We start from the raw sequence: 12,038 nt of genomic DNA, 5'->3' as shown, positions 1-12,038 counted from the left end.
CTGCTGTTACCCTAATACTCCTCCCCATAAAAGTCAGGGATTTCTTGTCTCTTGCTGCTTTAAGGATCTTCTACTTATCTTTGGAATTTGCAAGCTTCACTATTAAATGTCGAGGTGTTGAACGGTTTTTATTGATTTTAGGGGGGGATCTATTTCCTGGATCTGAATGCCTGTTTCCCTTCCCAGATTAGGAAAGTTTTCAGCTAGAATTTGTTCAAATACATATTCTGGCCCTCTGTCCCTTTCAGCGCCCTCGGGAACCCCAATTAAACGTAGGTTTTTCTTTCTCAGGCTGTCGTTTATTTCCCTTAATCTATCCTCATGGTCTTTTAATTGTTTGTCTCTTTTTTCCTCAGTTTCCCTCTTTGCTATCAACTTGTCTTCTATGTCACTCACTCGTTCTTCCACCTCGTTAACCCTCGTCGTTAGGACTTCTAGTTTGGATTGCATCTCATTCAATTGATTTTTAATTTCTGCCTGATTAGCTCTAAATTCTGCAGTCATGAAGTCTCTTGAGTCCTTTATACTTTTTTCTAGAGCCACTAGTAGCTGTATAATAGTGCTTCTGAATTGGCTTTCTGACATTGAATTTAATCCAGATTTTGTAACTCTGTGGGAGAGAGGACTGTTTCTGATTCTTTCTTTTGAGGTGAGGTTTTCCTTCTAGTCATTTTGCTCAGTGCAGAGTGGCCAAAAGCAAGTTGTATTGGGAAAAAGAGAAAAAGAGAGGAGAGAAAGAAGGAAAGAAAAGAGAAAGAGAAAAAAAAAGGGAAGAAAAAAAACGAAAAAAAAAAAAAGAAGAAAAAGAGAAAAAGGAGAAAAAAAAGGGGGTGGGGGAAGGAAACAAATCAAAAAGCAAAACAAAACAAAACAAAAAAAAAAAAAAAAAAAAAGAACCACCGGGGAGTATCTTCTGATTCTGTGTTCTTTAAGTCCCTTGGCTTCTCCTGGAAGTTGTCCGTCTAGCTGGTGTTCTGGGGGAGGGGCCTGTTGTGCTGGTTTTCAGGTGTTAGCAGTTGGGGGAGCTGCTGTGCCCCTGCCTGGTGCAGGGCTCAGTGGGGGTTGTTTACCCCGTGAGGCCGCAGGAGGAACAGCCCCAGTGGCGGGGCAGCTCTGGAAACCTGGATTCAGCTCCGGCAGGAACTCCGTCTGCAGGGCCTGGAGGCTCCGGGGCGGGGCCGCTGATCTGCTCAGCTGGGGCAGGAGCGTCCTCGCTGTCCTGGGCCCTCCCGGCCTCTGCCTGTCCCGGAGGAGGCCGGATCCTGGGCTGTGTCCCGGCGCCCTGTGCTCCGGGGCCTGCGCTGTTGGATTCGCACTCCGGCCCCGCAGCCCCCTCCGTGGAGCCGCCCCCGAGCCCCCCCGAGCTGCTCCCGCCCCGCAGCCCCCTCCGCGGAGCCGCCGCCCGAGACCCTCCCCGAGACCCTCCGAGCTGCTCCGGGTCCCGCCGTGCGCGCTGCAGCCCTTAGGGAGCTCGGCGCACTCTCCCGGGGCGCAGGTGTCTGTTAGTGTCCCCGGGAGCCCGAGGGCATCCCCGCCCTCCTGGGTCCTGCTCCAACTCCCTGCGAGCCCCTTTCCGCCCGGGAAGGTCGGTGCAGCTCCTGCTCCTCCGGGACGGGGCTCTCCTGTCCTGGGGACACTCGCCCCGGCCCCAGCCCGGCTCCTCGCGGGCCCCTCCCCCTGGAGGCCTTTGTTTCTTTACTTCTTTTTCCCCGTCTTCCTACCTCGATAGAAGCGCGAACTCTTCTCACTGTTGCATTCCAGGTGTTCTCTCTTTAATTCTCAGGCCGAATTCATAGATTTTCAGGATGATTGGAAGGTTTTCTAGGTAATTTGGTGGAGACAGGTGATTTGGGGGCCCTACTCTTCCGCCATCTTGCTCCTCCCTCTTTTTTTTTTTTTTCAAGTAGAGTGTTTTAATCTCACTTATCACTTACCTTATATTTGGAAACTCCTGGTAGCTATGCCCAGACCATTTCTTCTGCAAAGCCCTGACTTTGTGAGGCTCCTGCTTTCTGGATATACCATCCTGTTCCTTGCTCATTGCTGTCGTCTCCGAACATCTTAGTGACTCCCCAAAATTCCTTAAAGATACTAGCCTTGGATCACTTCCATCTACTTCAAATTCATTACTTCTTCTCCCTCATGACCATTTCCTTAATTTCACCCCAGCTACCCATTCCCATATACTATGGTATTATTGATTAACGAAAGACTAGTGTTCAGAAGTACAGAGTACTTATTTAGATTATAAAAGTTCACTAATGGTTATAGTAGCCCTCATGGCAGAGGATATTAGATCCTGTTTTGTTAAACAGTACTGTGTCTTCCCTCCCTTTTTAATCTCTGAGGAAAATATAAGAGGCTTTGGAATTTAGAGTAAAAGAGCTATAAGTTTTTGGAAGTCTGGAATACATACATTTTACTCATTTTAGCATGCTTGTGTATTTCATATTTTTCTGTTAGAAATTATAATGTTTGTAAAATTATTGAATAGGTGACTAAAAACTCTAAATTGTGATTTTTTTTTTATTTTGATTTAGCAGAAACAAACCATTTTTGAGCAACCTGCCTTTTCAGTTTCAAAGCAGTCACCACCAATATCAGCACCTACATGGACTGATCCAAAATCTCTTTGTAAAACACCCAGTAGCAGTGCCTTGGATGATTACATGAACTGGTAAAATTACTTTTTGGTGTTTAGTTTGGCACAATAGAAATAACATGGGCTTCAGGGCCAAATAGATCTGTAGTTGAATCCTGCTCTGTTACTTTAAGGAGTTTCCAAACTTCTGTTATTTTTCTGAGCATTAGTTTTTTCATCTGTATAAAGGGAGGGGAAGATGGCTGCAATACATATTTAAGGATTGTTCTGAAAGTCTCTTAATTATATTGTAATCTATACCTACAGTCTATAAGTACTCTAAATATGTAAGACTTCTTGATAATTATACATTGCCACATGGATATCTTTCTGTAATTGAGAGATTTTAAAGGTTAGCATTCTTAGACTGGATAAAGGGTAGTAGGAACATTTTATAGCAAAGGAGTTATTAAATGTTTCTGATAGTTTCTGGTTGGTTGTATAGGTCACATGGTTCTGGAGTGTTCAAAAGTAAAGGAGTTGAGTGGATGGGAATAGGGATGAGTAAAGAAAGTGGATGGTCAATGCTGATTGACAGGAAATATAATATAAGGATATTGCAAAACCAAATTAATGACATTTCAAAGAAAGACAATAAAGTAATGTGGCACATCATATCACTCAACTAGTTGGCTATATTTTTAATATCTTAGAGAATACCTTAAGTCCATGATGCCTTTTGCTTTTCATTTTCATAATGTAAATGATCTTAGATCTTAATTAGAACTAGCCTTATAAAAGAGGTTTTATAACCTGGTCTCTACCAATTTAATCCAGTTATATATTACTATATATTAATATATTGCTATATATTACCTCATTTTATTATACGTGGAATATTTTAAAGAATGGTTGCTCCCTAGAATCATCATGATGTATTTTTTTGTGAAGCCAGGTTATTTATTATCTACAAATATTTGTAGAATTCCATTGTGCCAACCACCATTCTAGGTGTTGAGGATGTGATAGTGAATAAGACAAGCAAAGCACAAATGTGAATTCAACAGCTTTAAGCTCAAAAGCCAAACTCCTCTAATATAATTTTCTTTCAGATATTTCTAGCAGGCCATTGTAGAACATAATTGTTAAAAAGCACTCATAAGCTCTACAACTAGCCATAGGCTAATGTTTGCCTTGGCTAAGGCAAAAGTCTTATAAAATAACTCCAAATCCATATTTTAAATGCCATCTTATTAATCTTACTAGTTAGGATTTTTTTGTCTAGGGACAAAAATTACTTTCAGAAAGAATTGCTTCCAAATGAAATTTCTGGTGATGGTGTATTTAGAATAATTAGCTTAGCTAGCTATATTACTAAAACTGACTTGGATTCTGTTTGATGTAATGCATTTAAGTTTATATGCATCTTTTAAAATCATACAAAAACTGAATCAGAATCTTGTTTACAATTTTAATGTTTTAAATTAAAACTGTATCTTTCCTAGTTTTAGAACTCCTGTTGTAAAGAATGACTTTCCATCTGCTTGTCAGTTGTCAACACCTTACAGCCAGCTTGCACATTTCCAGCAGCAACAGCAGCAAATACCTGTTACTCCACTTCAAACTTTACAGGTTTGATAAGCTTTATTTATGATGGTATATTATTAAGGTATGATCAAATGTAAAGATTTATTTTCACAGCATCTAGTTGTTAGGAATGATCTTAAGAACTTGTCCATTCCTAGTTCTATGAGGCAAAACACTTTTCTAATGTCTCATAAAAAATACCTTGTGACTTTAAGAGGTTAATTATTAAAAGCTAATGAAGTTTTTTTTCATTAACTAGGCCAAAAGATCCACTTTGAATAGCTAGACAAAATTTCTCTTGTAATTTAGGTTACTTTTTATTCTTCTTCACTATTTAAGTCTGCTATTACTGAGCAGCATCATTCATTGGCTGATTAATTTATAGGTAAGTTTTCAAGAATATCAGAATAGCAGTATGAGATGCTACTAAAATATAAAGTAATTATAAAAATGAAAGAAAAACTTTTTCCTGGTGAAGTGATTGTATTGTCATCTAGAGAAAAAACACTCTCCTGATATCAATACTAAAATTAGTTTCTAATAACTCTGAGAGGCATCTTAATAACTGGTAGAAAGCTGAACTCTGAAGGGAGACTTTCTGGCCATGAATCTTGACCTCACTACTTAACCAGCTCTGTGATCTTTTGTAAGTTACTTAAATTTTCCATACCCCTTTCATCGTCTATAAAATGGGAATAATAAAGCTACCCACCCTATAGGATAATTGTGAAGATTAAATTAATATATATGTAACTTTTATGAAAGAGCCTGCTACTTAGTAAATAATAAAAATTAGTAGCAATTGTTATTTAAATAAAACAGCTAAAAACTAACAAAAAAAAGCCCATACAGGTAATTAGCTATTACAAATCAAGAGATAAAAAAAATTAGCTGGCAGAAGGTAGAACAATGGTCATCAGTATCTAGAGAGAGGCAGGAATGGAGAGTTACTGTTTAATGGATGTAGAGTTTCAATATGAGATAATGGATGGAAGTATTTGCACAACAGTGTGAATGCACTTAATGCTGCCACTGAGTGGTATACTTAAAAATGGTTAAAATGCTAAATTTTTATTATGTGTATTTTGCAATTAAAAAAAAGAACAAAAAAGGGGCGCCTGGGTGGCTCATTCCGTTAAGCTTCCACCTCTTGGTTTCAGCTCAGGTTATGATCTCAGGTTCCTGAAATCCAATCCTGCATTGGGCTCCATGCTCAGTGGGGATTCTGCTTCTCTCCTTCATTCTCTCCTTCTCCCCCTTGCTCACGTACTCTCTCAAATAAGTAAATCATTTAAAATATAAAGTATAAGAAAGCTGACAATAGGTTATACTATGGAAAGAGGAATAGTGTTATTCAGAGAATAAATTACAAAGGAGAGAAAGATGATCAAGTTTGCCTATGTATACTGATTCAAAACACATTTATTGAGTTACTACTCATGTCAGGACCCTGTTTGAGTTGATTTCTACAAGTCAAGTCATGACCAAGTGGAGTTGCCAGGAGCCTTCTAGAAAAGTCCAGTGTCAGGAGGAAACTGAAAAGGGTCTAGAGTGTGACTGGAGCTCAGGCAGAGGCGAGGTGAGTCTTAGGGTTCTGCTGGGCCCTTTATTTTTGCTTATTTATTTATATATGTATGTATGTAAGTGGATAGGCTCCATACCCAGTGTTGATCCCAGCCTGAGGCTCAAACTCAACCCTGAGATCAAGACCTGAGCTGAGATCAAGAGTCAGATGCTTAACCAGCAGAGCCACCCAGGTGCCCCTCTGCTGGGCCCTTTAAATTTTACCCCAAGAGGCAAGAGGGATAAGAAGCTGTGCTATAGTTGGTAGCAGGGAAGTGAAGTGATCTTATTTGCACTTAAAAAAAAATTACTCTGGGGACGCCTTCTCGTTATGGAGAAGGAGATTTCAAGAGAGAGTTCTACCATTTGGGATCTAAAGTGGCACAGTGGTTGAGCGTCTGCCTTTGGCTCAGGGTGTGATCCTGGAGTCCCGGGATCGAGTCCCAAATTGGGCTCCCTGCATAGAGCCTGCTTCTGCTTCTCCCTCTGTCTACGTCTCTGCCTCTCTCTTTCTGTCTCTCATGAATAAATCAATTTTAAAAATCTTGAAAAAAAAATTACTGTAGCCATAGTGAGGAGGATTGGCCAAGGGGCATGTGGATGACCCATGTAGGAAACAGCTTCACATTGGTATTGAACCAAATAAGTCAGAAGTACTTTACCCTAAAAACTGTCAGCAGTTAGAGGGAGGAGACATTGAACTGCTTTCTCCCCTCTCAGGAATTTTCAGTTTAAGTATGAGAGGATCCTCCAAAATGATGAGGGGTGGGAGCAGGTGGTGAAAAACTTTGATGAAATTTTAACTTAATGAAAAATAAGAGGTACATATTTCAAAGCCTAATACTTGCTTAAAGAAAGCCTATCTCATGACTCAGCAATGTTTTTCTACCCTAGAGGTTAAAGAAATTAGAATCCTTATCTCTTACGTTTTGGAGAAGGAGATTTCAAGAGAGTTCTACCATTTGGGATCTGAAGCAGGACTTGGTTAAACTGACATGTATTCAGACCTTGTTTCAACTTCGTGAATGAGCTAGCAAGGTGCTTTTTGTGTCTTTAGTTTCCGTGTCAGCCTCAAATGATTCCTTTCACTGTGCTCCATCGAGCAAAGCATTCGTATGTTCACAGAGAGCTCTAGCATAAGGGAAGAGAAGAGGGGGCTTGTTGCAATAGGATATCAGCTGAAAGTTTGCTGAAGTTTGCTGAAGCGGATGCTGAAGTTCAAATCAACTATCATGTTGAACATCACCCAGCAAAAGGAGAGCATTGCTGAAATTCACATTTATCTGATTGACTCTGAAGCTCTAAGTATCTTAGAACACTGCTTTCTTTATAATGTAATGCTAATGAAAAAGAGTATAATTGTTTATATATGTAAATTAAGAGGTTTATGTAAGAAAAAAGAATAAGGTGAAAAGTAATAAGCTTGTGAGTTTGGACATTAGAAGAGATCTTAAATCTTCTATTTATTTATGTTTCTAAAAAATATGAGTGAACTAATGTAACATTATATGTCAACTATACAACTATACTTAAATTTTAAAAAATTCTTAAAAAAGAAGTGGGGGGGTACCTGGGTTGTTGAGCGTCCAAGTCTTGGTTTCAGCTCAGGTGATTATTTTGGGTCGTGGAATTGAGCCTTTAGTTGGCCTCCGTGTTAAACACAGAGTCTGCTTGAATTTTGCTCTCCCTCTGCAGTTCCCCCATCCCTATCTCTCAAATAAATAAATAAATAAATAAATCTTAAAAAATAAATAAGGTGCACCTGGGTGGTTCAGTCAGTTAACTGGCTTCATCTCAGGTCATGAAATTGAACCCCATGTATTGGGCTCCCTGTTCAGAAGGAAACCTGCTTCTCCCTCTGCTCCTCCCCCTACTTGTGTGTCTTTCTCTCTCTCTCTCTCTGTCAAATAAATAAATGAAATCTTTTAAAAAAATAAAAATTTAAAAAGTAAAGGCAAGTTAGAGGGGGACACCTTGGGAGTATATATATTAATAAATTTATTTCTTTGACTAAAATAGAGTAAACTTTGTCTTTAAAATATTGTGACTAGGGATGCCTGGGTGGCTCAGTGGTTAAGCGTCTGCCTTTGGCTCAGGACGTGATCCTGGAGTTCTAGGATTGAGTCCCGCATCAGGCTCCCAGCATGGAGCCTGCTTCTCCCTCTGCCTGTGTCTCTGCCTCTCTCTCTCTGTATCATGAATAAATGAATAAATAAATCTTCTAAATAAATAAATAAATAAATAAATAAATAAATCTTAAATAAATTGTGACTAATATCTAATTACTTAAAATTTAAGATAATATCAAAATTAGAAGCATTTCACACTGTGCTAAATGCAGGATAATTTCTCAGGCATATTCTTTGCACCTTTGAATCTTTATATTTTTTAATTACTTAGATTTCAGCATCCTCAACAAATGAATGCATTTCAGTTAAAGGAAGAATGTATTCTATATTGAAGCAGATAGGAAGCGGAGGCTCAAGTAAGGTGAGTATCTTAAATATGTAAGAAAAATATTTTAAACTTCCTTTTCTTTTTTACCTTTTGGGGCTCTTTTTCCTTGACACTTAGGGGCCTGCCTTGTTTTTGAGCCAAAAAAATCCTTCTCATCCCCTGCTCCCAGTCCCTCTGTCCAACAAATGACATATCTCTTTAGGCCTATCTCTTCATTTCAGTTCTCTGTTCTTCCTCTGATGTCCTGTGCTCCAAATTTCTTCTCTAAATGACATTAACATTGACTTTGAGATGGCAAATGAAGCTGTGGATTATCACAAAACAATCTTGTGTAAATAATATTTTAGGATGGTTCAGCAAGATATTTGACTAATATTTTGAGTTTTTTGGGTTTTTCTTTTCAAAAACAATAGTAACGTGAATTTCTGGAATTGGAATAGAACATTTCCTAAATTTATCTGAGTGATAATTTTCACAGTTCTGTTTCATTGAGTAAAAGGCATCTCAAAAGAGTTGTCTATACTTAACATTTTCAGTTTTTCTCATTCTGTCCTCTTAAATCTACTTAGATCAGATTTTTATCTTCATCATTCACCAAAACAATTGTTATCAAGATCACCAATAATCTCCATGTTTTGCCAAATCCAGTTCTTAGCTTTAATTGTGGGTTACTCAGCATTTAGGGCAGTTGATTGTTCTTTCCTTGTTGAAACTTTTTTTCTCCCCCCTTGGCGTCTCTCAGTTTTCCTCTTCTCCAACTGGCCATTCCTTTCCAGTCTTCTCCATGGCGTCCCAGAGCTCAGACCTTGACCTCTTCTCTTTCTAAACTCACTTTACTCCTTAGCTTTGTCCAGTCTCGTGGTTTTAAATATCATGTATATGCTGACAATTCCCAAACATATATTTAGCTCAGACCTCTCCCTTGAATTCCAGATTTGTATATCCAGTTTGACTCCTCAGTTATCTCTTCTTGAGTGTCTACTAGGTATTTAAAACTTAAAATGTCCCAAACATAACTCTGGCTCCAAAGTCTTTCCCAGTTCAGTAAATGTCAACTTCATCCTCCCATTAGCTAGGCCAAAAATTCTGGAATCATTGACTCCACTTTCTCTCACACATACATCCAATCAGTCAAGCAAATCTTGGAACACCTGGGTGGCTCAGCGGTTAAGCGCCTGCTTTCGACTCTGGGCATGATCCTGGAGTCCGAGGATCGAGTCCCACATCAGGCTCCCCACATGGAGCCTGCTTTCTCCCTCTGCCTATGTCTCTGCCTCTCTCTCTCTGTGTCTCTCATGAATAAATAAATAAAATCTTAAAAAAAAAAAATCAACGAGTTTTGCTGGTTCTACCTTAAAGTATATCTAGCACCTGACTATTTCTCACCACCTCCACTGGAATCACTTTGGTCAAAGCATCTGTCATCTTTTCACCTGGTTTATTATAATAGCCTTCTAGGTAGTATCATTGATTCAATCCTTGTTCTCTTGGTGTATTTTCACAAAAGAGTCAGTTTTCCTCAATATATCCTCATATCTTTGCTTAAATGTCTTCTCAAACAGGCTTTCCTTGACCACAGTCTTTAGTACTACAACTCCTGCCTTCCAATCACTGGTGAGCTCCATTTCCTCCTGTATTTTTCTCTGTAGCTCCTCTTCTAGTGTGCTCTGTAATTTATTTGTTTGGTTTGTTGTTTGTATCTTCCTGCACTTGAATGTGAGTTCCATCAAGATAGAGATGTTTGTCTGATTTGCTCAATCATGTTTGCTCCGTAATCTGGAATAGTGCCTATAATGTAACAGTGAATTACTTTGTTGAAGGAATGTCCCCACTCAGCTGTTTTGCTATTATAAGTTAAGGATAATAATGATATATGAAGCAAAACCTGTTGGGTTTAAGTTTTACTGTATTTATTAAGCCAGCTAACAATAACTAGATTTAAGACTGTCTTATTAACTTACAATAAGTAAGGCATGTAAATTAATCTCTGTAGCAACTGTTCAATAATATTAGTTTCTTTTTCGTATAAGTTTTCTTCTTTCCGTTGCCTCAAATTTCGGGCATGAGAACAAAGGAACAATACAATTGATTTTTATCAATATATTTGAAATATCTGATTTAGTAGCTTTACTAGAAATTCTTTGGTTAATATTTATTATTTCTTTAGCTGTATTTGAATAATGTCAAGGTGCAATATTTACTGGCATGTTATCAGAGGATGTAAAATAATCTTGCTGATGTTTTATTTTTTTAAAGATTTTATTTATTTATTCATGATAGAGAGAGGGAGAGAGGCAGAGACACAGGCAGAGGGAGAAGCAGGCTCCATGCTGGGAGCCCGATGCAGGACTTGATCCTGGGACTCCAGGATCGCACCCTGGGCCAAAGGCAGGTGCTAAACCACTGAGCCACCCAGGGATCCCCCTTGCTGGTGTTTTAAACATTTTTTCCTTGGAGCATAATGAAGATGTTAGCTTAAGTCAAGGCCAAGTGATAAAGCTGTGACTGGGACTGGCCTATGTTTTTTTTTAGTGTGGTTACCTTATCATTATTTAATTATCATGGTAGAGTTGACAAAATCAAAATACTTCAGGGAAAGAAGGTAACACGCATTATGAAACTAACCGTTTATGCTCTAGAATTTAGAGAGTGACCAACTTATACTGTTGTATTAAGAGCATTTGGAAAGGTCATGGAGACTAATAGGAATGGTCATGACAATGGCCTTCCATTCTTTCATTAACTTTCCATGAAACTGAAAATTATAACTGATAACTATTTCTATGAAATGAAAATAAGGACTACCTAATCATCAGTTATTGCAAGAGTTTTGCCTGAACAGGGGCAATAGGGGAGTGAAAGTATATATGTGCAAAAAGTTGATTTAAAAGTTTTCATTTCCTCCAAAACTTTGAGAACTTACATAGTTTTAATATCCTGCAAATCTTTTTTCTGATACACCCAACAACTTTAATAGGTTCTAAAATGTCCACTTTATTCTGTACTAATTGTCCTTAATGATAATAGCTAACTTTACTGTATTCCAAACACATCATCTTAGTCATCCTTCCAACTTTATGTGGTAGGTACTACTAACAAAATTTTAAATGTAATAGAGTAGTAGATACTCTCAATTCTCTGAGGTTTGTAAAGCTATTTACCTTAGATAAAGTGGCTTTATATGTTTTAAAATTCCTTTTATCTCTTCCCTTGCTATTTTCTGCTGTCTCTTGCCCTATCACTGTTTTAAGGTCCATCCCTTGTCTAATTTGCTATGTATGCAGGTAAAACCAGTAATACTTTGTTAGAGTTTTGAATTTAGAATTTTAAATAACTAAGCTTATTAATGCATCTGCATTGCACAAATCTTATGTACATTTCTGTTCTTTTCTTATTTCTTGCCCTGACCTGCTGGGTAGTCAAAGTCAAGGTTAAATGGCTTTTGAATAAATGATATTTTACTTCAGTGTGTCTAAAGGGATAAATGAATATAATTTTTCTTGCTTACCCTGGCATTTATTCATATTTGTGTTCATGCAGTTCAGAAGTGTCATCCCTATTGCATGTTTGCTGAAGGTTGGACACATTAACAGTGTTTTCTACTTTTCAAAATGTATTATCTGCCCCATTAATATTGCTTAGAAATTGACTACCACTATAGCCAGAGCAATTTGACCTGGACCTCAGAGATTCAGAGATCCTGACAATGGGCTTATAGGAACATCTTGTTCTTGTCAACTTGATGTTACAAATTGGAACTACTCCACTTTTCACAACTGAATATACAGATAGCTTACAATTATTACATATTTTTAAATATTCCCTACCGCATGAATGAAATGTTAGTTCC

General features: G+C 38.1%; 1 protein-coding gene across 4 annotated transcripts in view; it reads left to right on the top strand.

Annotated features, from left to right (window-relative positions):
* The window catches only part of TTK (TTK protein kinase), a 50,126-nt gene that overhangs the window by 23,210 nt on the left and 14,878 nt on the right, over positions 1-12,038 (top strand). For 3 of the 4 annotated variants that reach the window (XM_077903282.1, XM_077903279.1, XM_077903280.1), the window contains exons 12-14: positions 2,541-2,677; positions 4,087-4,213; positions 8,132-8,221. In XM_077903282.1, coding sequence (XP_077759408.1) covers positions 2,541-2,677; positions 4,087-4,213; positions 8,132-8,221 — 354 coding nt within the window. The remainder of the gene's footprint in view (positions 1-2,540; positions 2,678-4,086; positions 4,214-8,131; positions 8,222-12,038) is intronic. The other variant, XM_077903281.1, reaches the window with a different exon arrangement.

The sequence above is a fragment of the Canis aureus genome, chromosome 7 (assembly GCF_053574225.1).
Source record: "Canis aureus isolate CA01 chromosome 7, VMU_Caureus_v.1.0, whole genome shotgun sequence".
NCBI classification, from domain to species: domain Eukaryota; kingdom Metazoa; phylum Chordata; class Mammalia; order Carnivora; family Canidae; genus Canis; species Canis aureus.
This window is presented reverse-complemented; position numbering and strand designations above follow the sequence as displayed.